Below are 24194 nucleotides of genomic sequence, written 5' to 3'. Positions count from 1 at the left end.
ATAGTTATGAGTCTCAAGATACAACTGATAGTTCTTTACTTTGGATGTTGTAACAAAACTATCATAAGCTGGGTGATTTAAACCACATAATCGGTTCTCATAGTGATCAAAGGTGGATTTGAAAGGGGCCCTCTTCATGGAGTAGATGACTTCCTGTTCTGTTCTCACACGGTGCTGACTAAAAGGGAAACAGTTCTTTTGTCTCTGACAAAGGCACTAAACAGATTACAGAGGTTCCACACTCATAAACCCTCCTCTAGCTTAAAGACAGCCTTTTTCCACTATTGAGACTAGTGGCTTTTTAGAACAATTACATAATCTTCCATTAACTATACATGGCAGAATATGACCAATATTTTACTGTTACTGGAACACAATTGTGCCTACTATTGCCTATAAAGAATTTTAAGTACAATTTTACTACAGAACCAAAAGCCCAAAAAACAAGAACCATATAGCCACAAATCACAAAGGAATATAAATCACAGAATAAAGCACATAATCACATTTAGTATTGAGAAAACAATGGAACTTTTTAAAGAGGTGAAACAAATCTATACATTTTGTAAAAGACGGGGATTGGTCTTTGAAAAGTGATAGATTTTAATAATTGAAAGAGTTTCAGATCAGAGTGGGCACTGATAAGTAGCTTTCTGTTGATATTGACACATATTTGATACCAATTCTCAAAGAAGCCATTTTTAAGTTTTCACAAATCCCAAGTGGTAACAGCCAAGACTTTTCTGAGATTGTACCCATGACTTCTTTGCCAAAAAAGATGTTTAAATTGTTATCATAACATCTTCCCCTTCCCTTTCATAATTCCCTGTATCTGAATTTTTATCAAAGATCTCGACTGATTTAAGAAATGGAAAGTGGTAAATTCATTTTTAAGAACAAAAATAGATAGGTGATAGCTAGAAAATACTGTTTTATAGGATAAAAAGACTTTATGTAGCTTTAATGTAAACGTATACAAACTAATCTTTAAAATATTACTTGTTTAATAATTTTGTAATTTTGTAACAGAGATAATCATGTGACATTAAAGGATTTTAACCAAGAATTGGCAATCAATGTGCCATGCAGAAAAGAAAGAGTATAGGCTATAACAGTCTATTCAAAGTGATGATAGCAAAAACTGGATGATTTCTTTTCTGGTTTTTACTCTGGCAGGAATGGATTCTACCTTGTTAATAACTCCCATCTTACTGTCATATAGGAGGAGATGTTTTGTGAACCTCCATGAGGCTTCCGGGTTTAGGACAGCTACAAGACCCACAGTGTCATAAATGAAAGAGTAAGACTTCAGAGAATGTGATGTCAATAACAGGCTGAGGGCCACTCTCCTCCACCTTTTCCTTCCTCAACTGCTTCCCCCAGATACCCCAATCCCTCTTTGTCACACTCAACCATCTGCAGTTGGCCCGGGGCCTATTTACAACCTTTTCTCTGGAGATCAGAAACAGAAAGAACTCTTGGGGCAAAGTACTGAATTGATCATCAACAGAAATCTATTTTACAAACTACTCCCCAAGGCCACTGGAGTTGCAGCAGCTTGTGACATTTCTTATCCCTTCTCTATCACCCCGACACTGACCCAACTGAAAACTAACAGGGTATAAACTTTGTCTCCTGTACCCTTTTCAAATAGCCCCATCTAAGTTCTTTAGGTGGCTCAGAACTGATTTCTAGGCCCTTGGGCCATTTACAGGTTGAACAATATTACTTCTAGGTACTCTGTCAGGATGAAAACCACACTATGGTGATATCTCATGCATAAGGGTTAAGGTAGGCAAAATTTCTATAAGGCTTCTCAAACTGTCGGATAAATTTCTGAATTAAAGATGCTCTGTGTAGTTATTTCAAACTTGCCTCCAAGGTTAATTCTCATCACAATAGAGTTCGCCAGTACATATTGTTTTGCCCCCCCCCCCACCCTCAAACATGTTTTGGGACACACCCTCCATGTATGTATGAGAATTTCCCTCTTTTCCGTGTTATCTTTCCTGTTTATATTGGTATTAAGTAGGTAGGTCATGTCCATATTGAATTTTCTTCTTGGCGCTGCTCTTGGTAGATATCCACTGGCTTCAGTCGGCCTCTGTGGAGAGCAAAGAACTTAAAAAGGTCAAATTCCACTGCGTTACGAGAGGTGGGCAAGACGTGGCTTTTAACCAAGACTCCAAGGTACCGCGTAAGAAAAACCTAGACAGAAAGGACGCTGGCTGAGCTAGACGATTTCGGAGCTACCTAGGAACAAATACAGCAGCGGGTCATGCTTTATCCTCGCCCAACCGAGAGGGTGCGAGGTTTTCTCCCACCCAGAGGGATCCCCGGCTCGGGGGAGAGCGCCCAGTCCTCCTAGAAACCCTGCCGGCGCGGCACCCCGCCCCGCCCACCTACCTGTGCGCGTGCGCTCTCGCGCTCTCAAGGTCAGACCGGTCCCCCCCTCTCTAGCCCGGCCCCCGCGGAAGTCGCTTTAGAGGACGCCCTGCGTCGCCTCCTCTCTGCGTGGCTTGGGGTCGCTGGCGGTCAGGAGAGGGAGGAACTTCCTGTCCCGCGCGGGCAGGACTTCCGGCAGAGCCGGAAGACCTTTTCCCTCGCGGTTTGGAGAGGTCCGTTCTGCCGACCCTGGACGGGGAGATTCAGGACGCTGCCGGTGGCTCTCGAGTGTCAGTCTCACGACCTATCCCGGCGTTATGGTGAGTCCTCCTGTGAGGACCAGAGTGACGGCCGTCGGGAGGAAAGGGCGGGGAGGTCAGTCCGTGAAAGAGCCGGTTGATGCCGCTGCGCTGAATGGAACCTGCGGGAGCGTTGGGGTGAACCGACGGGACCCCCACCTGCCCGGAGTGCGCGCAGCCACGGCAGGGACCCTTGGGGTCGCGGGAGGGGCGGGTCTGTCGGAGTGCCCTGTCTAGGTAGCCCCCATCGCTCGTGGCCTGTGGCACCAGGTGGCCCCCAGATGACCTTGCTCAGCTATTCACCTGTCCCTGTCACCTTCGTCACCTTTCCCGCTGCGGGCTTGTGACCAAGATTTTAAGAATATAGAAGTACCTTTTGAACACTGACTGTATCTTTCTTGGAGACAAGCAACGCTAGGCACGTAAGATAAAATTGGGTTTTCTTAAAACTCTACTATTTCAGAACTGGAAATAATATTTCTAAAAAGAAAATATCCAAGTTGAGTATCAACAGATTTAATCAGAAGGAAAATTTGTAAAGGTATTGTTTTGAGAAAAGAGCAATTGCAGCAGAGAGAATAGCTTCAGCCATAATATTTGCAAGTGTCTTAAAGGTTAGGTGAAAAAGATTTCATGGAGAGCCTGGTGTGGGAAGATAGGATGGAAAGGAGTATGGTAGGCAGTAAGCAGAGGGTGTTTTACTGTGAGGTCAGCCATCCTGAGAGTTCCTGAGCTGTTTTAGGCTGAAAGCAGGATAAAGTTTAGGGACCTAGAAAGGAAATTTTCATCAACTTTAGTTAAGAAGCAGTGGGTGTTGACTGATCGCACAGTTCGGAAGTTAACTTAAGAAATGAACAATGGAATTTTGACAGGCCTGGGTTTTGCTTTCTAGGAAAATGGGAGGAGGGCAAGTGGTTGTGTAGGGAACATGATCGCAGTAAACTATGTTCTGGAACATAAGAGAATTTTAAAAGCAGACTCGATGTTTCCAAGATCACAGAATTCTGGGAAAGTTGAACAGACAGCTGACATGAAAGATTTCCAACCCTCATCCGCAGACACTTCCATGTTTGATTCTTGCTTCATTTGGCCATGTCACCTTCTGTGTCCAACAGACTGTCCTCTAAATCAGAGATATCTCTGCCACTGCTTCCTGAGTGTTGGGATCAAAGGCAAGTGCCACCACTCCCAGTTTGGCCATGTCTGCTTTTCAGAGTCAAATATTGCCACTTTTAGCTGTTGTGTGTGATGATTTTAGAAGGACATTGTTGAGAATAAAATCTCATCTGGTTCCTGTTGCACTCTACCAGGTGACTTACATTTCTTTTAGATTTTTTTTTTTTTTTTTTTGGTTTTTCGAGACAGGGTTTCTCTGTGGCTTTGGAGCCCGTCCTGGAACTAGCTCTGTAGACCAGGCTGGTCTCGAACTCACAGAGATCCGCCTGCCTCTGCCTCCCGAGTGCTGGGATTAAAGGCGTGCGCCACCTCTGCATAATATGACTTAACTTCCTTAAGAGAGTTCTGTTTTCATTTGGCATAATGAAATTAGAACGGGAACATTAGAACTGGAAGGAATCAAAATCTAGTCAACCTTCCCACCACTTCAGATTTTTCAGAAGGAAGAATGCAGAGTGTAGAAACAGGCAATGATATACTTGAGGTGATGTCTAATGAGCTTGGTCTCCGTTTCTTAAATGTAAAGTGAGTTTTTGACTTCTTAATCTAGAAAGTTCACGATAGAAATCAATAAAAATCTTCAGTATGTTCTAGTCACAGAGAAGTTGGATCAGAATGTGTTCCCAGCATTCTGAGATCTGTAAAACTACTCTGCCAGCTCCAAAGAAGTAGGTATATTTCCAGCTAATCTCATGGTGATTTTCACAGTGTCAGGCTGGGTAGTTAACTGTCTTCATTGTGACATTGACCTTGTTTTTTTGAGTTGTTTGACTGAAGTTAGTTGTTCACAGTTAGTTGTTCATGTTTGTGTATGTAATTGCAGTCAATGCTTGGAATCCTGAGAATTGAATTTAGTGAGGATGGGCTGAATTTAGGATGTAGCTTAGTTGAAGTAGCAGTTTTTTTTTTTTTTAAATTGGTAACCATACAGTCAGCACCTTCCATGAACTCTGAAGACCCAGAGTCTTCCCATTAGTTATGTGATTTTGTAAGATTCCTCAGCTCAGTAAGAAGTTCTAAATTCCTGGGACTGGAGAGATGGCTCAGTAATTAAGAGCACTGGCTGCCTTTCCAGAGGATCTGGGTACAATTCCTAGCACCCACATGGCAGCTCACAACTGTAATTTCTCTTCCAGGGTATCCAACACCCTCACACAGACATACATGCAAGCAAAATGTCAAGGTATATAAAATACAAGTAAAATACTTAAAAATTATTTTAAAAAAATTATAAGTTCTGGATTCTTTACAAAAGAAGTAGAGTTAATCTTTGAGTCATCTTCTGATTCTTACATTCAATGATTTACTACTTTGTTTCATAATATATAGATATTTCTAATTAAGATTTGTTTTCCTTGGCTCTTTAGCTCCATTTTTTTTTCTTTTAACCTCATTCTCTTTTTTTTTAAAAATATTTTTATACATGATGTGGGTGGTCTTAGAACCTTTGTCCTTATATTTGGCTTTCAGTTTGTGAAAATAGTCTATAGAAAATTTATTAAAGGTATACTAATTCTTTTATACTCTTTGTCATGTTGGAAATTGTATTCATGCTGATTCGTGAGAGAACAGTAAAGCAGAGCTAGCATGTTGAGTTGTGCATGTTCCCTGGCTTGTTTATTCCATGTAGCAGTTTAGAGTTATTAACCACTGTTAGCTAGTTGTAGGGAGGGAAAGCTTTGCTATAGTCAGTTGGTGAGGACCTACTGGTAGGCAGAGTTAATGTGCTGTGCTACACGTTAGGAGAGAAATACATACAGCACAGATCAATGAATTGAGTCTAAATGGGGGGAGTCATAGAATAGGTAGCTTCTCATGAAACTGGAAAGGGTGTTAGGATACTCTTACTTAAGAATGTCTGGGCATGGTGGTGCATCCCTTTAATCCCAGCATGGCACCTGTGAGTTCAAGGCCAGCATAGTATACAGTGAATTCCATGCTTCTCAGGTCTATGTGGTGAGATTCAACCTCAAAACAAACAAATAACAAAAAAACCCAAACCAATGATTCTTAGTAAAAAATCGTATATTTGGACCCCATTATCATGTAGTGAAATTTCAGAGTCTGTGCTTGCTTGTTTGTTCTTTGAAACATGTTCTTACTCAATAGCTCAGGCTTTCAACTCCCTACGATCCTACTTCAGTATCCCAAGTGCTGGGCTTATTGTATGAGCTATCACTCCCAACTCAGAATTTTGTTTCTAATAAATTCTGTAATTAAGTCTTAAATAAGAAGTCTTCAAGCCATACATAGTGGAAAATGGGGTGTATTCATTAGAAGTTCTTATGCTTTTGAATGAAAATCAGACATGCAATTTGAAAGACAGATTCTAAGGAGGTTTTAGCATTAAACATGCAGTGCCAGAGATTTAAGGTTCTTCTGAAGTTTTCTGACTTCCTTTTACTGAGATTCTTTTTTGCTTCCTTCTGTCTGAGGGGAACACTTCAGCTTTATTGCCTACTCTGCCTGGGGGAGGCTTAGTGAATCCGGTCAGTTCCAGGGCATTCTAAAGCTATTTTGAGTTGTTTACCTTTGTGTTTGAAAACTTCTTCCCCAAAGAATGTAATGTTTCAGTAACTGAGGAAACTTTTACCCAACAGGGTGGACTACCATGCTTAGATTGACTAAATTATTTTTAAATACTTTTGTTGTTTTGGTTTTGAAATTATTTTTCTGGGTGGGTTGTCTGCATGCATAAATGTGTACCACATGCATGCCTGATGACTGTGAAGGTTGGAAGAAGGCCTAAGATTCCCTGGACTGGGGTCCCAGACAGCTGGGATCTGCGCTATGGGTGCTGGGAATCAAACCCTGGTCCTCTGGGGTGCAGTTCTTACTCTTCACCACTGATCCATGTCTTTAGCCCCCTTCACTAATGTTTTTCTCTAATGAATGGACTTGGCCTTATTGTTAGGTCTAGAAAATCTATGCTATACCCAAGGTCAACAAGTTGTCTTCTGTGTTGTCTTATAGGGACTCTTTAAGTTTTGTCTTTTACACCTATGATGTTTCAAATAAATTTTTGTAAGAGAGTAAGTGTATGTCTAGTTTCATTTTCAATGTGAAGTAGTTGTTCTAATATCATTTTTTTGAAAAGACTGACTTTTTTGTTTTTCTGATATTCTTGACTGTCAAAGTTCAGTCAAGCAAATTTTTTGTAGGCCTCTATCTGGGCTTCATATCCTATTGTGTTAATTTGTCTTTTTGTCAGCGCTGCACTTTTTTTGAGTACTACAGCATTATAATAAGACTTGAAATCTACTAATGTCATTCTTCTAACTTTTTCTTCAGTATTTTCTTTTTTGTCCTATCTCTTTTGCCTGTCTTTATAAATTTTGGAATTCGTTTTTTAATTTATTGAATAATTTTCCATATTTTGGGGAATTTATTATTTTAAATTATTTGTCTCTGTATATGTGTGCTCAAGCGCAGGTGCCAAAGGAGACTGGAGGCATTAGATCCCTCATAGAAAGTTACAGGCCTGTGGTCTGTCTGCAGTGAATACTAGAAACCACACTGTGGTTCTCTGCAAGAGCGGTACATATTCTTAGCTACAGAGCCATCTCTCCAGCCCTTCTTCCCATGACTTTGCTTGGTCATAAGTTGGTGTGGATCATGCTGAAGAGGATTCATGTCATGACAGTGTTTTGTCTTGCCTGGCCGTGAACCTGGAATGTCTTCCATTTATTTTGCTCTCTGCTTTAGTCATCTATCTTTTAGTTTAGCTCATATTTTATCTTTCTGTTTTTAGGGCAGGGAGGGTCTCACACCATAGTCCTTGCTGGCTTGATGCTTCTTATGGACACCAGGTTGATGTCCAGTTTGTGGTGATTCCTTTCCAATTTCTCTCAAATTGGGATTGGTGTGTGTCTGGCTTATTTTCTTAGACACATAAATCTTTTACTTTGTATGGAATACTGATATAAAAATGCTGTTGTTGTTTTGTTCGATGCTGAAGAATAAGCCTAAGACTTTAATAGTATGCATGTGCTCTACCACTGTGATGTATCTTCAGCTAAACAGATAGTTTTAAAGGCAAGGTCTTGGTCTATGCTGGTGTGAGGTCCTGATTTTTGTATGTTAGATTGTATTCTGCGACCTTCTATTATTGTTGGGTCCATAGTGCGCCTGCCACAAAGTACTCTGCTTTAAGTTCTGAGAAAAATATACCTCAGGCGCCAATAATCTCAGTTGTACCTTCACAACACTTATATTAAACTGAAAGAGTAATTCTATTATTAAAGTAGATGGGATGTCATTTGTGGTTTTCTGGCATAAAGTGTAAGGTTTGGGGAAAAGGGAGAGCAATTTCAGTTTTTCCTAAGAAAATTAACCTTAATTGTGGTAGGAAGGCCCCCCTCTCTGTAGGTGAAGTGTTCCACAGGAAGGAGAAAACAAGGTGATCACTAGCCTGAGTGTGTTGATCACCTGCTGGGTGATCTTGACTTCACTTCCTGCCCCTTCCTTCTCTGCACAGCTAGACTGCAGCTGGAATTGCCTGCCAATAAGCCCTGGCTTCCCCGAGTTACCTTTGTCAGGCTATCACAGCAGCAGGAAGAAAACTAAGAGTCCATAAAGTCAAAGACTTTCAAAGCACTACAGGTGATCAAAATTGAGTTTTACTTTTCATCAGTAACTGTAGTAGCTAAGTTTATTTAGCAGTTGGAATTTATCAGGTATTCTTAAAGTGAACTTCACTGAAATCCTTATGAAGTATGTAAGTTCTGGGGTTTTGTGTTCTTTTAAATTCCATTTTATAGACTGAGGCACAACAAAATTAGAGGAACTTGTCCAAAGAAATAGATAGCAGTGACAGAATTTGACTTCTAAGCCTGTTTTCCTGTTCCACTGTGCTACTTAGCCAGGCTGATTATTGTTTAATTTGATAACTTTTAGTTTATAAAAGAATTAGATTTCACAAGTTTAATCCAATGTTAAAGATTAGAAACCATTTTCTTATAGAAATAATAGTATAATATGAAATAATCAGATTATTTTTGTTAGTCCTGTTGGTTCAAACTTAAAATCCTAGCTATTCTAGAGACTGAGGCAAGAGGATCACAGATTCAAGCTAGCCTGGACTATAGAATGTAAGGCCAGCCTGGACAATGTACTCTACCCAATTTCCACGTAGGCTGGAGATAGATAACTCAAGGGCAGAGTACTTGCCTAGTGCAGCATGTGGAAGACCCTAAATTCAGGCCCTATTGTTATCATTCATGATGCACATGACCGCAGGCTGGGTCCCACAAGGGGTGCAGTGGGCTGGTCCCCTGGGCAGGTGGGATACAGATAGATGGGCCATACAGAGAGTGCTTGGGTTTAAAGTTTATTTGGGTGTGGGGGGAGAAGAGAGAGAGAGAAGGAGAAGAAAGAAGGGGGTAGGGGAGAAGGGAGAGAGGCAGAAGCTGCCTCTCTAGAAGAAGGATAGACAGAGTGGTGGGAGATCCACTTGCCTGGCTGGAGTGGGGAGATTGGGAGTGGACGGAGCTTGTCTCTTAAAGGGACAGGATACCCAGGTGACAGGCCAGGCCAGCAGATTTACTTTTATAACTTCTATAACCAAAAAAAAAAAAAGAAAAAGAAAAAGAAAGTAGTAATTTTTATAGCTGTTATATACTTACTTTTGGAAAATCTTCCCAAGTCTAGTTGATAACATAACAAATAGTATTACAGGAATTAGTCATTACTGTTAGGCATAGTATGGTTGGCATTTCTAAGGCAAGTAAGTGCTCAACTTCTTTCACTGCTACAGTGAGTCACAGTGTAGATTCCGTAGTGCCTCTTTTGCCTTAAATGTATCCAGGGAAGAGATTCCTTTATACCAGAGTATTAATCATTTAAGTCTGGGCATGGGCATGAAGTAAGGGTGATGAGTTAGAAGGAGATGGAGATGTGGAGCTCTGAACTGGAATTCCTTCATTACTGTAGGCTTTCTTTATCACACTCGTCCCAAGCCTGTGGCACCCTGCTTTTTCCCCTTGGTCTCCAGCAGTTGTCTCCCTCCCCTCCCATGTGCTAGTAATGACTGTTGCTTACATCTGAAACTTTACTTCCATGGGAGCTGTAAAATCTCTAATCTTCCCTTCCATATGGTCAGCCAACCCAAAGACCATCTCTTCATGTCACTTCTTCGCCACCACTAATGCGTTAATCATCACAGACATCTTTTTTCAGAGGAAAAATAGGACTTTTGATGAGATACTGTCTTTTTGTTTATGCTCAACAACTTTTTATTTGTGTTACAAGAGAAATCACATTTTAAAAACCTGTCATATTTTATATAAATTTACAACTCTTGGTTCATATTTATAATTACTCTGCCGTACATGTCACAGGTTCGAACACCTGCTGAATGGCAGTGATAGAATCTTTGCAGCAAGTTCTTAGTGCAGAGAGCTTTGGATGGTGAAGAGGTGGTTAATGTGGATGGGCACTGGGAAAGAAAGGAAAGGAAACCCTTACCATTGCAGCCAGCAAGCATGTCAGGAGGAACCTTTAGCAGATTCTGTTTTATGTATATTTCATTGTAGGTTGCCAATAGTTGATGCCTGCCATGAATACTTAGCACCCTAAGGTTTTAGTTTTACTATGTTTGAAATGCTAAGGGAAAGGTTTGACTACTAAGATACAACCCTGTGTTTACCTTTTAAAGCAAACTTCACATTTTTATCTCTGTGATAAATAGTCTTTAATAATCCCAGTTATCTGAATTATCTGCTTGTCCTTCACACTGTGTAGTACTCAACTGGTGTTTGTAATCTTTATTTGATTATTGGCTCTAATGCCATGATCTACTTTTGAAAAGCAAGGTCACCTTCTGTTTTCTGCTTTCTTTTTTTCTTTTTTCTTTTTTTTTTTTTGTGAAGGAAAGTCACACTGGGAGATTTTTTTTCCACCAAAGCCAAAACTCCATTAGCTTGTCATATTTAAATATTTTTATCATTACAAAGACTTGAACCATATTTATGATGATAAGTGATTAATTACGAATAGTTCATATTTTTCAATTTTGTGGGAATGTCTGTGTAAGTGTTCTGTCACTAGAACTATTCCTTTCTGTTTAGCCTTGTTCAAAGAGAAAACTAATTTCTTATCTTAAAGGAATTGCTTTATGCTTTTTGCCACCGTTTCTTGCTAATTACTAAACTAGTATGGGACTTATTACTCTGTCTTTCCTGCTGCCTCGAGCTCTTGATCCCTCCACCACAGCCATCCAGGAGCTGGGATTACATCTGTATGCTACCATGCCCAGCTAAGTTTTTAATTTATTGTGGTTAAAATTTATATTATGTTCTTTAAGACAAAAAATGTAGAAGACTTGGAAACTAAATTTTGGAAGTAATTGTCAGCATGTTTTTCTGATCATTAAAAACACAGAACAAAACCTGAAACACTTCACTACACTGTTAATTATGACCTTAATTTTAAGACTTTTTTTTTAGGATTGAAACTATTTTCTAGTATAATTTCAGCTAATTTTATTGGGTGCTTGCATTTTATTTTTATAATTTATCTATTAATCATTTTTCTAGTAGTGTTTGTGATCATCATAGTTCTTATGTTCTCTGTGTCTCTCCCTCCAGTGTGGACTTCAGGCCGTCTTGGAACTTAACTCTGTAGACCAAGATGGCCGTGAACCCACCATCCTGATAAACATCTCCCAAGTGCCGAGATTACAAATGTGTGCAGCATACCCTCAAATATGAAATTTTATTTCATTTTTTCCCAGTGCTATGTGATATCGCCAACTACTTTCTCTTCATACCCACTGATTAGAGAAAAATCTTGTACCATTAAAACAAACAAAAAAGCCCAAGTCCTTTAAAGAGAGAATTTGACTAAGTTTCTGCAATAGATTTCAAAAATAAAATAAAACATTAGGCTTTCGTAAGTCATAAGTCTCTTATAGCTCAACTCTTGGTTTCCTTTTAAGCTTCTTATAAATTGTAGCTTATTCATTCCTTTTAAGGAAAAGAAAATTATGTATTACCACTAGTTGAAATCCTAACGTTTAACGCTTCTAAGTGCTAGATGTGTATTAAGTTAAAATTGCTACAGTCATAAACAGTAAGAATTGCTTGGGATCTGAGAGATCATTTGCCCGTTATTTTAGAGATAAGAAATAAGTCTGGGAGAGAAAACATTTCTAATTATTGTGTAGCTAGTGCCAGAACTACTTGTACAATGTGTTTTGTTACTTAATTTGTTAAAATATTCACAATATTTAATTTTGGGATATATGTTTACATTTCTTGGCTTTTCTATTTATCACTTTAAATTATAACTGAATTTCTTAATTTAAGTTTGTTTTAGAAACTATAAGTGCACTTAACATGGTTGTGATATACATGGTGTGTAAATGAAAAACTATTACTCTATATTGAGGTGATCATCACACACCCTGTCTTTATTTTGCAGAATGAAAACTACTAGGCTAACCTCCCGAGGTTGCAGTGGGGTGGAAGAAATGAGAGTAGTACAGTTTTAGTTGGGAAGCTCTTTCCATCAGTGGTCAGCAGACATACCCCTGAGCATGCCAGTGGCAGTTTGGAGGTATACTTACTAGTTTTAGTTAGAAAGGGGAAAATTATAGAAGGTTTCAGAGGAACTGAATATTAAAGACCTGAGTTGGAATTGTTTTGAACAAGATGGTTTCTAAAAATCAAATATCTTTTGTTTTTGCAAATAGCTTCATTAAGTTTAGACACAGAGACTTATTTTCTGCTGTGTCAGAAACCATTCTCACAGTTAAGGGAAGTGGGAGGATTTAGGATGTCTTCTTCCACTGGGCCATTTGTTGTTACTTTTAAGTACGATGATGGAACATTTGTTCATGTCTTGGCTAGAGATGAAGTGTCTTCAGTGACATCTTCTGAGATACTTGGTTCTTTATCACTTTTAATGTACTGGTGGTTTGGGGTGTCAACTTGACATAGGCTAGAGTCATCAGAGGAAGGAGCCTCAGCTGAGGAAATGCCTCCTTGAGATCCAGTTGTAAGGCATTTTCTCATTTAGTGATCAATGGGGGAGGGCCCAGCCATGGGCTGGTGGTCCTGGGTTCTTAATAGGTGGGTTGAGGAAGCAAGCCATGGGAAGCAAGTCATAAGCAGCTCCCCTCCATGGTCTCTGAATCAGCTCAGATCCTGCCCTCTGTCTGTCCTGACTTCCTTCAGTGGTGAACAGCAATGATGACATGTAAGCCCTTTCCTCCCAACTTGCTTTTTGACCATGGTGTTTTGTTGCAGCAATAGAAACGCTAACCAAGGCAGTAGTATTGCTTTCTAAGAGGTATTGCATAATTTATTTAACCATATTACTGGACAAATATCCTTCAAAATAAATATTAATTTCACCACCAATATGCTAGAATGGTTTGTAAATTGTATTTACTTAGCTTACCGTCTATTCTTGTAAAACTGTATCTTTAACTTTGCTGTCTTTCTTACTCTGTTTTTTATCAGCTTACATTGAACAAATATCTTCTGTTATTTCTTAATTTAGTCAGACTTACGGTCTCTAGGTATTGAATCATCCATTTAATACCCGTGTTTTTGTTTTTGACTCCAATTCTTATAACATGTAGATGTTCCACCCTTTTATATATTCTCTGCCCATTCTGCTTCGTAGGAGCTAATTTGAAAAATTCAAAAAAAATCTGAGTTTTCAAAAATAACTACATGGTACCAGCAAAGTATCTAGAATCTTGACCTCATTATTTTTAAGATGTATTAGTTTTATTTACAGTGTAACTCACCACGTTTAAAACAGGCATTAAAAAAATTGATGAATCAGGAAGTTACATATAAAAGATGTAACTTTGTTTTGTAGAGAATTTCCCTAGTTAACACAAGACCCTAGGTTCAATCCCCAGCACAACATGAAATAAAAGATCTTTTAAATTATGAGGGAAAGGAAGTATAATGGAGAAAATGCGTCTTTTTAGGATTATTATAAACGTTTTGGCCTATTTGAACTAATTTCTTTGCTTGTTGAAAATCTGTCTTTTTTCATATGATATAGCTTGTTTATTTTCCCCTCCCTCTGCACCTCCCAATCCCTCCCCACCTCCCCTTCTCTCCCTATTAATTTCTTTTCTGTTTCTCATTAGGTAAGAACAGGCTTCTAGGAGATAAGAACCAAACAAGACAAAAAAATAATAATAAGAAGAAAACAAAGACAATTGAGTTGGGATAAGGCAACCCAACAAAAGGGGGAAAAAAAAACAAGAATAGGCACAAGAATCAGAGACCAACTTCTTCTAACACCCATGAATCCCATAAAAATACTAAGTGTAAATGGAGACTGCTTGTTTGTTTCCCGGCCTCTCAGACCCAAACAATCACAGAGAAACTATTAATTACAACACTGCTTAGCCAATAGTTTAGGAATATTTCTGGCTAACTCTTATATCTTAAATTAATTCATTTCTGTTATTTGTATGTTGTCATGATGGTGTGGCCTACCAGCAAGGTGAGCCTCTTTCTCCTTTGACAACTACATGGCATCTCCTTGACTCTACGTACTCTCTATATATCTCTGTTCAGATTTTCCCCTTGGCTTTATTCTGCCCTGTCATAGCCTGAAGCAGCTTCTTTACTAACCAATTCACAACATAGAGAGGAGAATCTCACATCAGCTAAGCTTAAAACTATTATACACACACACACACACACACACACACACACACACACACACACACACAGAGGACCTGGTGTAGGCTCAGTTCCTACTGCTTTACTCTGAGTTCATATGAGCTTTGCTTAGTTGTTTCAGAGGGCCTTGTTTTCCTGGTTCCTCCGTTTGCTCTGGCTTTTAAATTCTTTCTACTTCCTCTTCTACAGGGTTTCCTGAGCTCTGAGGGGAGGGATCTGATGAGACCCCCCCCACCATGTGTGTAATATCTGGCCATGGGTTTCTATATTTGTTCCCATTTGCTTCAGGAGGAAGCTTCTCTGATGATGGTTGAATAAGACACTGATCTATGAGTTTAGTAGAATATCATTAAGAATCATTTTATTGTTACTTTTTAAAAAGTTATTTTTTTTTTCCAGATCCATAGTATTTGGTTTTACCTTAGGTCTCTGAGCTATCTAGGGTCTGGTTCTTGGTCATTCAAACAGTGTTGGCTATGGGTTCCATCTCGTGAAGGGACCTCAAGTCAAGTCAGACACTGGTTGGCTACTCCCTCAAGTTCTGTGCCACTGTTACCTTAACATATCTTGCAAACAGTACAAATTGCAGGTCAAAGGTTTTGTAGGTGGTTAGTATTTAGATTTTTCTTTTGGTAACCTGCAGAGTACTTTCCTGCATCAAAGACACTAGAACAGAGATTAAGATATCATGTAAGCTCCAACCCGATTTCTCTATGTTCTGGCAATGGGGCCCCTCAGTCAGTTTGCAGAGAACAACCCTTTTTCTTAGCAACAGCCTGGATTGTTTGAGGTTTTCCATGGGACCCACTTGGCCAACAACAAAATTGAATGCAACCAGTCCCAGTACTAGTAGTATTATGCCTGTGTTGTGAGACCCCCCCAAACAAGACCACCACAAAGCCTGTATCTGATGCAAACACAAAGGAGTTTAATTGATTACAAGCCTAAGCTTGGTCCACTGTCCAACACTCTGGCGCAGTGGGTGGAGGAGAGTGGTCCTGAGCATTTACAAATTAGGGTTTATATAGGGAAAACCACAAGTGGATCAAAGCCCTGTCAGAGGGTTTTGGGGTAACTGACATTTAACCTGATTGGTTATAGTGAGGGGAGGTACAGAATTGAAGAGTAAAGTAGTTAAAAATACATCAAGCGTGGTTGAGGCGTGTAGTTAGTAGCTGTCATTAGTCATGTCATTAGTGGCTGTCATCAATCTTACCCTCATCAGTCATACCCAGGGTGGAGTTCCACTCTTTTCTGAAATTTGGGGGAACTTGGGATCATGGAGAGGGCATAAAATGGGTGGTTAATAGTTTTGTTCAAATTTGGCCATCACAGTAGACTTGCTTGGTGACAGGGGATGGCCAGTAGGGACTCTATCACCATTATTAGGAAACCTCATTAGGATCCCGTTCATGTATTTTACGAAATTTCCACTATGTACCTCAAACATCCCTTAATTCTAGCTGTGTTGGAGACCAATTTGGACAAGGATACCACTTACCAGGATAGGGGCATGGGGATTAGAAAAATAAGTAAAGAGAATGAGGACACGAGTGAAAATAACAAGCAGAAGCATAGGATAGTATGGGAGGGAGTTCCAGTGAATACTGATACCAGCTGCATTTAGTTTCCATTTGCTTAAAATACCCCCACCCTAAAAGGTAGGAGTAAGATTTAAAAAAAAAAACTGTTAGCATGATACAAGGACCAGTTGAAGGTTGTGAGCTACATTCTTAGTTAAACATTCTGTTTCTAGAACAAGACAAGTAACACTCATATCCTGGATCAAAACATTCTGTAGGCAAACCACTCCTAGGATGCAATCTGTTGTTATCTCCCTAAAGGAGTAGGAACTTAGTTGGATCTTTAGACTTTTGTTTGAAGTAGAAACAGATCTACTTTTTAATACCTGAAATCAAGGTCTAGATATTAGCCACACCTGTTGACAATAACCTTGAGAAAGCAGAACTCTGACCTAAATCAAGGTAGGGCCTTTGTTTGAGATAGAAACAGACTATAACCTTGAAGGGAACAGAAGTAAGTTCCAACTCTCTGACCTTTAGACGGGGTGGAAATAGGCTCACATTTTTGGGCCTCCACATAACAGTCTGTCCCCACATTCTCTTCCTCAACCTTATCTCCTTTCCCCATCCCCACTTGGTCCTCTTTTAGCATCTCGCAGTGCCCCCAGTCTACTCCTATTTCCTCCTTTCAGGGAGATCCACGCATCCCCATTAGTTGCTGCCTCCATACTTAACCTCTCTGGGTCTAAAGATTTTAGGTTGCTTATCATTTATTTAATGGCTAATATCCACACATAAGTGAATACATAGCAAACATATTTACCTTTCTGGATCTGGGCTACCTCACTCAGAATGATTTATTTCTAGTTCCATTCATTTGCCTGCAAATTGTCTGATGTAATTTTTTTAACAGCTTCATTGTGTAAATGTATCACATATTTAGGTTGTTTCCTATCTCTGGCTGTTACGACTGGAGCAGCAATGAGCATAGTTGAGCAATGTCCTTGTCATAGGATGGAGCATCTTTTGTGTATATGCCCAGAAGTGCTATAGCTAGGTCTTAAAAGTAGATGGATTTCCATCTCTCTCAGGAACCACCATTCCCATTTCCATAGTGACTGTACAAGTTTGCACTCCCAGCAGCAGTGGAGGAGTGAAGTTTCCCCATTCCACATCATTGCCCGTATGAGCTGTCATTTGTGTTATTGCGTTGATCATAGCTATTCTGATGAGTGTAAGATGCACTTGTATTCTGTTCATGAATTTGCCTCTGTAGTTCCGGTTTCAGTTCCTAAACTTTTCATTCCCAGAATTCCCTTAGTGTGTGTTTTCTTTATTGATTCTCTGTCTGTCTTCAGGAGATTGACAGTTTTATTCATTTCCTTACACTGTTTCTTTTCCTGGATTTCTTTAAAGGATTTCTTAACTTCTTCTGGACCTCTATAATCTTCTTACAGGTGGTTTTAAGGTTTATTGTGCTTCAGCTATGTTGGAATATTCAGGGCCTGCTGTGGTAGAATAGCTGGATTCTAGAAGGGACGTATTGCTCTGGCTGTGTTTTTTTGATTGTGATTTTTAACACTGGTGTCTAGGCATCTGGGATTGGGTTGATTATAGGCATAGGTGCTGATTTCTGTATTTGGCTTTGTTGGGTGGGTGTTTTGTTCCTTGGTTTCTGTTTTTTCTCTGGATTTTTGGGGGAGTGTCATACCTATGTGTTTCCTGGTAGGAAATTTTCTATGGACTTGATAGTAGTGACCACTAGGGGTTCCAGGTAAAACGTTTTTTCTGGGTATTAGGTGCTGACACTTGGGAGTGGGCATAGGCTAGAGGTTGAGAACAGTGGTCAACAAAGATATGCTCACTTTGTCTCCTTGGAATGGGGAAGTGGGTGGTCAGTGGTCACCACAGAGGCTCTGCTATAGCTCTGGGAATGGGACTGCGGGGCGGATCTAGAGGAAATAAGGAGGAGGGGAAGAGCTACAGATGGCCTTCCTGCTTTCTTGGTGGCTTCGAATATTTGCTGGAGTTTGGGTCTGGGATAAAGCAACTAGTGGGGAGATGGAAATTGGAGAGGAAGATCTGTGGGATCCATAGGAGATGTGGGTAGAGGGGAAGGGAGGCTGCAGCAGGTGATCCATTACAGAGCTGGGATTGAGGCTGGGATATTGGATCTGTGGAACAGAGGGAGAAGAATCTATAGATAGCCTACCTGGTTTTCTGTCATGCATAGTCTGAGCCTGCTCGAGTTCGGGGATGAGATGGAGTGATGAGTTGGGCGAAGGAGTTTAGAAGGGGAATGAATACACAGGACATGGATCTACAGGACATGGGAATAGGAAGCAAGGAGTTCTGCTGCAGAGTTGGGGGTGAGACTGGGAAATTGGATTCGACAGGGAGGAGGGAGGGATGAAAGTCTTTAGCTGGCTTACCTGTTTTCTGGCCTGCTTAGCTAGTGTGTTCCCAGGAAATGTCTGCTGGTGTTGGAGGCTGTGATACTGGGGTGAGTTGGAGGAAGGAAGCTTTGAGGGGATGTTGTGATCTCTTGGGGATAGGGTCAGAGAGAAAAGGCAGACCTCAGCAAGCGTTCTGCTGCAGAGGTGGAGATGAGACTTGGGGGGAGGGGGAGGAGTCTAGGGAGAAGCATAGATGTGGATCTGCTGTAAGCCTGCTTGTTGCCCTGACTGGGGCAGCCCTTGAGTGGGGTCCATTTTTAACCTTGTTAGACTAGGTTAGATAACATTCCTTGAACCAGGCTTTCCCAACCACATTTGGTAGGCTTAATTATTCCTTAGGGTTACTGAAATGCTATACAATGTTTATCTTATAGTTTATCATCTTTTGCTTGTAGGTGGTGGTGTGGGTTAACATTTGGATGAAATCAATATACCAGGAAAGAAATATATCCTTTCGTATTGAACTTAGACATTGCTTGACTCCTTGGGCTGCTGGCTCTAGAATAGCCATATCACACTTGTATTTACATGTCAAAAGGAGTAGTGTTTCATTAGTTTTTATCTAAAGAGCAGACAGGTTTGTGTTATCAGTTGGAAGTCTAAAGAAACAACAGTTTAAGTAGCCAAGTAAAACATATTCAGAACTATTTGGGGTTGAATATATTTTACACACTACAAAGATCTACTGTATGTGCATTTTTTTTTATCAGTCTTTAAGCATTGCCTAAGTGAAATGTCCTTCAGTGTTACTTGCTGTGTTCTGTGCTAAATTCACCAAGGATCCTGGGCTTTTGGTTTCTTGTGTAACTCATACATTAAGACAGTAATTGAATGGGTCCTTGGTAAATTTAGTGCTTACCAGCTTACGTTTTCCTGTTAATTAAGCCATAGCACTCTTCCAAACCTGATTTCCGTCAGTCTGCTTCAAGCAGATTGATTATCCTTACCACACCAGTAAACATGTATTTTCTGAAGAGCTGTGCTTAGCCAAGTGTTTTTTTGGGATGCCTCCCTGAGGCTTGTCAGCTGCTTCTTGGGATTCTTTCCGTCTACCACTTCTTATATTCTACCATCCACCCAAACGGAATCAGCTTGCCGAACTGTTGAGCCTTCCTCCTCTGTACCCTTTACACTCAGTCATATTCAGTTTGATTTTTGTCTGGAGTGGTTTCTCTCTGTTCATTCCTCCTGGGTTCAACTGCCCTTTTGTCCTAGAGTTTCTCTTTAATTAAGTAGTTTACTAATGTGTCTAATTTTGTATATGCCATGTTCATTGCCTTATTTCTGATTACTTAGACTTCCAAAGTGATACTTTCATCAAACAGGAAATGAAAGGTATATATCTTCCAAGTTAGATGCTTTGTTGCCATGAAAAAAATACCTGACAAAATTGTTTTAAGAAAGAAAGGTTTATTTTAGATTACAGTGTTAGAAGTGTCAGTCCATGTCAGCTGCTTCCCTGTTTCTGATGCTGTCATGAGGCAGGAGAACACATTTCATTACAGAAGATGGAAAGGCAGATGGGAAGGGGCTAGGAAAGTTGTAGCCCAGGGTGAATAACAACTTTTTGTAGCCAAGTCTAGCATCAAATTTGTAATCTTCCTGCTTCATCTTGCTGAGATTATAGGCATGTGTTATAACTAGCAGGACAGTGTATTTTTGCTTTTTAGATTTATACTTACTTCTATGATGATATAATTTGATTCATAGTGCTTTGTTATTGTTCAAAATTATTAATTTATCTCTGTTACACTATACATACATAGTCAGACTTACATAGTTCTTGTCACTAAAGTATGAAAATGGTGCTTCCCTGCTTACTTAAACGTTAGGTCCACTTCTCAGGTTTGAGCCAGTTGTCCTAGTGCTGCTGGGCTTTCCTCGTTTGTTCTTGGTATCCAGCGGAATATTTCTGAACTACTCATCATATCATACCACTTTCCATGGCATTATAGCCTTAATGTTAAATTTTAAATTCCATAGTCTACCTTTTACTATATGGTTTTGCCTTCTAATCTTTCTCTTAAGGCAGTTAGCAGTGTTGATTGACCAAATTACTGCCCTTGAATACTACTTGACCTCCCAAGGTAATCTTTTATAGTTTGTTCTTAATTTCTCTTTCCTTTTGTTGTGTTATCATAGACTTCCTATCCGCTTATCACTTTTGAATATAATATGCATCTCTCATCTGAGGTATGTGCCAACTGCTCATTAAAGTAAAAAACATGCACTAGTTGCTTCTAGTATTCTAAAGCACCATACAATAGCTTGTTCTTTAATAATGCATATTAATTAAGTGAATTCAGTAGACTTTAGTAAAAAAATCATTACATTTGAAATTAGGTGCCAAGTTTATGAGCAGGTAGTTGTATGATTTTGGTCATTTAAATTCTGCTTTCCTTTGCTAATTGTCTAGAGGCTTGTTTAAATGCTGAAAGTGTGAGTGCTTAAGTTTTTTATCAATCTAGGTTGAAATGGCAAGTCCTATTTTTCGAGTAAAATTGATTTTTACATGTTTAAGAAATCTGCCTCAGTCTGTCTTGATCTCAGTCACTAAAGTGCTTTAAACAGTTGAGAAACAAAAAAGAAAAAAAAATGGGGAAGTCGATGGGTAATAGCCTTTCCCTTTTTTTGTAAGGGAGATGATAATTGAAACCATTTGGGGTGATCCTGAGTCCCAAGTTTATATGCAAATATACCCTCTAATAGTAAACAATGTGTGTTTCCTTTCAATTTGTTTGTCAGCAGGAGAGCTAGTTTAATGAAACATAACAAAATGTCAACTCCACCAAGGGTAACATAATTTTCAAAGTTTGAAATTTAAAATTGCAGCATGTTTGTATTTCACTATAGAAATTTTGTTTCCATTGTTGACAAGCAGAAGAGACAGTTGGTGTTTGTTATATATTTTACTTATTGGAGAATTAGTTTTCATTGGTAAGATTTTTAACCTACTCAGAAACTATTAATGACAAAAATTGAATGATCATTCTTCTAGATACTAAAGATGTAACTTTTCCTTGCTGTCCATGGCCTCAGGTTAGTAGACCTGTAACCACAAGGTACTGTAGGCTTTACCCGAGTCTTGGGTCCCTAAACTATTTCATAAATTAATTTTCCCAGTTTTAGTTGTCAAGGGAGTCTGAACTTAGAGACAGTGGATCCAGATAGGAACTATCTGTTTGGCCAAGCTACTGTTTTGAAGCATTAATAAAACCATTAAGGCCCCTCTGTTGTGGCATGCTGAGATTCAACTGTGATGGTGTTTGTAGCTTCAGTGTATCAGTTTATAAGTCTTTTGATTTAAGTATCCCCTGTTAAAGAAACAAGGAAAAATATTCAGGACATTTAAGAGACTTTAAAATGTTCAATTCTGGGGTGAATATTAAAATTGCTAATGTCTAAGTTAGTACTGGTAAAATAGCAGATTAATGAAACATTTCTCCAAAACTTATATTTTGATAATGTACTCTGGGTGGTCTTCCTGTATGTGTATGAAAAAGAGTATCTGTGGTCAAATTTTTTTCACATAAATTTAAAATGAACTCTTGATGTAGGTTCCCATTTTAGGGTTAAAGTTAGATTTTCTTTTAGTATGACATTTGTAGTCATCTAACAGTGACACACATTCTAGGAAAGACTTCTCTTAGAAAGCTGAACGATTGCTGTTGTGTAAGAATGTGTTTAGCACAGCAGGTTTGTGGAGTTTTGAAAGCTATTTTCAGCTTCATTTCAGAAGAGGAAAGTGACATAGTAATTGAACAGATTAGAGTTATGCTTTTGCATTGATCAGTTTTTAGTCACACATGGACTAAAATACTGAGAATATACCAGCTTTCTTATAGCTAGTTCTAGGATAGGCCCCAAAGCTACAGAGAAACCCTGTCTGGAAAAACAAAACAAACAAATAAATAAATATAAATAAAAACCATTTGCTTTTCTCAAGTTCTTAGTTCTCTTTTGTCTCTATATTTGATCAGTTTCTGAATTTTTCAACATCATCCCCAGAATGCTGGGTACAAAGGTACAGCGTCATTATTTTTAAATCTAGATCATTAAAATGTTTCCCAGATTTTTGTTGGATTATTTGTGTCACTTCCATGGCCTACCTCTTTAGCAGTATCTCACTACAGTTTGTGATTTGAAGGAAGAGGGGCAATATCTTTCCCCTAGTTTATCACATTCTGTCATATACATCTTCTAGGTCAATCTTGCTGGAGTAGCTTTTTATAGTAGCGACTTTTATTAAATGCAACTAAAATATGGTTTTACTATTGGACAGAGATGACTGAACTGTTACATTGTCTGTGTCTGTGAGAGTCAGTACCACTGACCTTGAAGACTCTGGGCTACTGTCAATTTTCAAGGCCAGGTTGAGTGAGGCTCACTTTGTCTGTAACACTTTACTAACTAGAAGTGGTTTGCTTTTTAAATTTATAATTTTGAGTAAGCCAATCTTCTGGCATACTGTTTAGGAGTTTTATGTGCTTATATACAGGGTTAAAAGATGCAGAACTTCTGTTATGAGCAGTAGGAGAAAGAGTGGAGAATGAAATAAAATAATGTAGCCTTGGATGTGAAGGGAATGAAAGATGCCCTATCTGTAATACACAAAAGACATGTAGGCCAAAAGAAATATATATAATTTTAAAAAAATAAAGCCTTGACACAACATTATGAGACAAGGAACCTCCAAAGATGCTCTAGGAGTTTCCTTTGTATTGGCCATCTCTTGCTGGGCATGCAGCAAGAGTAGTTTGTTTCTTCCTGAGAATCCCATAGAAAAATTTTCATTTGCAAGTGGTTGTCACTTGGAGATTATTTCTGGGTAAAGGATAGGGCATGTGTCAGCTTCTTCTTTCAACTCTAGGACCTCAACTGGTGCAGACCTGTGCAGGCTCAGTGCATTCTGCCTCAGTCTCTGTGAGTTCACGTGTGCTTGGATCCTTTTGGTGTGGAAGGCCTGTTTCCTTGGTGTCCTTCATCCCCTCCGGCTCTTGCATTCTTTATTATGCTTACGGCTTCTGCAAGATCTCCTGAGCCTTGAGGGAAAGGACTTGATGGATGTGTCCCACTTAAGGCTGGTTATTCCAAGGTCTCTCACTTTGCATAATGTCTACCTCTGGGTCTCTGTATTTGTTCTTGACTGTCTTGAGAAAGAAGCTTCTCTGATGCTGGTTGAACAAGGGCACTGATCTGTGAGGATAGGAGAATGTTATTAGGAGTCATTTTAATGCTGTGTTCTTTTCCTAGATCAGTGTGTTTGATTTTTCCTTAGGTCCCTGGGCTATCTAATCTCAGATTCTTGGTCACCCAAACAGTGTTGGGTAAGGGTTCCATCACATGGAGTAGGCCTTAAATCAAATCAAATATTGGTTGTTTATTCCCCAAATTTGTGCTCCCATTGCCACTAGCATATTTTGTAGGCAGGACACCTTTGCTGACCAAGGATTTGTAGCTGTGTTGGTATTTTCATTTCTGCCTTTACCAAAGATGCTAGCATGTAGAAAGCTCTATGTAGGCACAAGGTTGACTTCTCCATGTTTAATGAGTTTTGTAGGTGGTATCTTCAGTTATAGGGCCTTGTCATCAGTTTCTCAAGGACAACCTATAGTCTTGGCAACAGCCTGGGTTGTTTTCAATCGCAATAAATGGAGAAAATTAGACATTCCATGATAAAACTAAATTTAAGCACTATAG

The 24194-nt window shown here is 39.3% G+C and overlaps 1 protein-coding gene across 3 annotated transcripts in view; it reads left to right on the top strand.

Annotated features, from left to right (window-relative positions):
* Positions 1–2569: 2569 nt before the first annotated feature.
* Positions 2570–24194, top strand: part of Tmem161b (transmembrane protein 161B) — a 76338-nt gene continuing 54713 nt past the window's right edge. For all 3 annotated transcript variants that reach the window (XM_041663748.1, XM_041663749.1, XM_041663750.1), the window contains exon 1: positions 2570–2705. In XM_041663748.1, the coding sequence (XP_041519682.1) occupies positions 2703–2705 (3 nt within the window). In that variant the 5' untranslated portion in view covers positions 2570–2702. The remainder of the gene's footprint in view (positions 2706–24194) is intronic.

The sequence above is a fragment of the Microtus oregoni genome, unplaced genomic scaffold (genome assembly GCF_018167655.1).
Source record: "Microtus oregoni isolate MIOR12 unplaced genomic scaffold, Mior012 000014F_ref0000157, whole genome shotgun sequence".
Lineage (NCBI taxonomy): Eukaryota > Metazoa > Chordata > Mammalia > Rodentia > Cricetidae > Microtus > Microtus oregoni.
The sequence above is the reverse complement of the archived record's forward strand: the minus strand, read 5'-3'. Positions and strand labels throughout refer to the sequence as shown.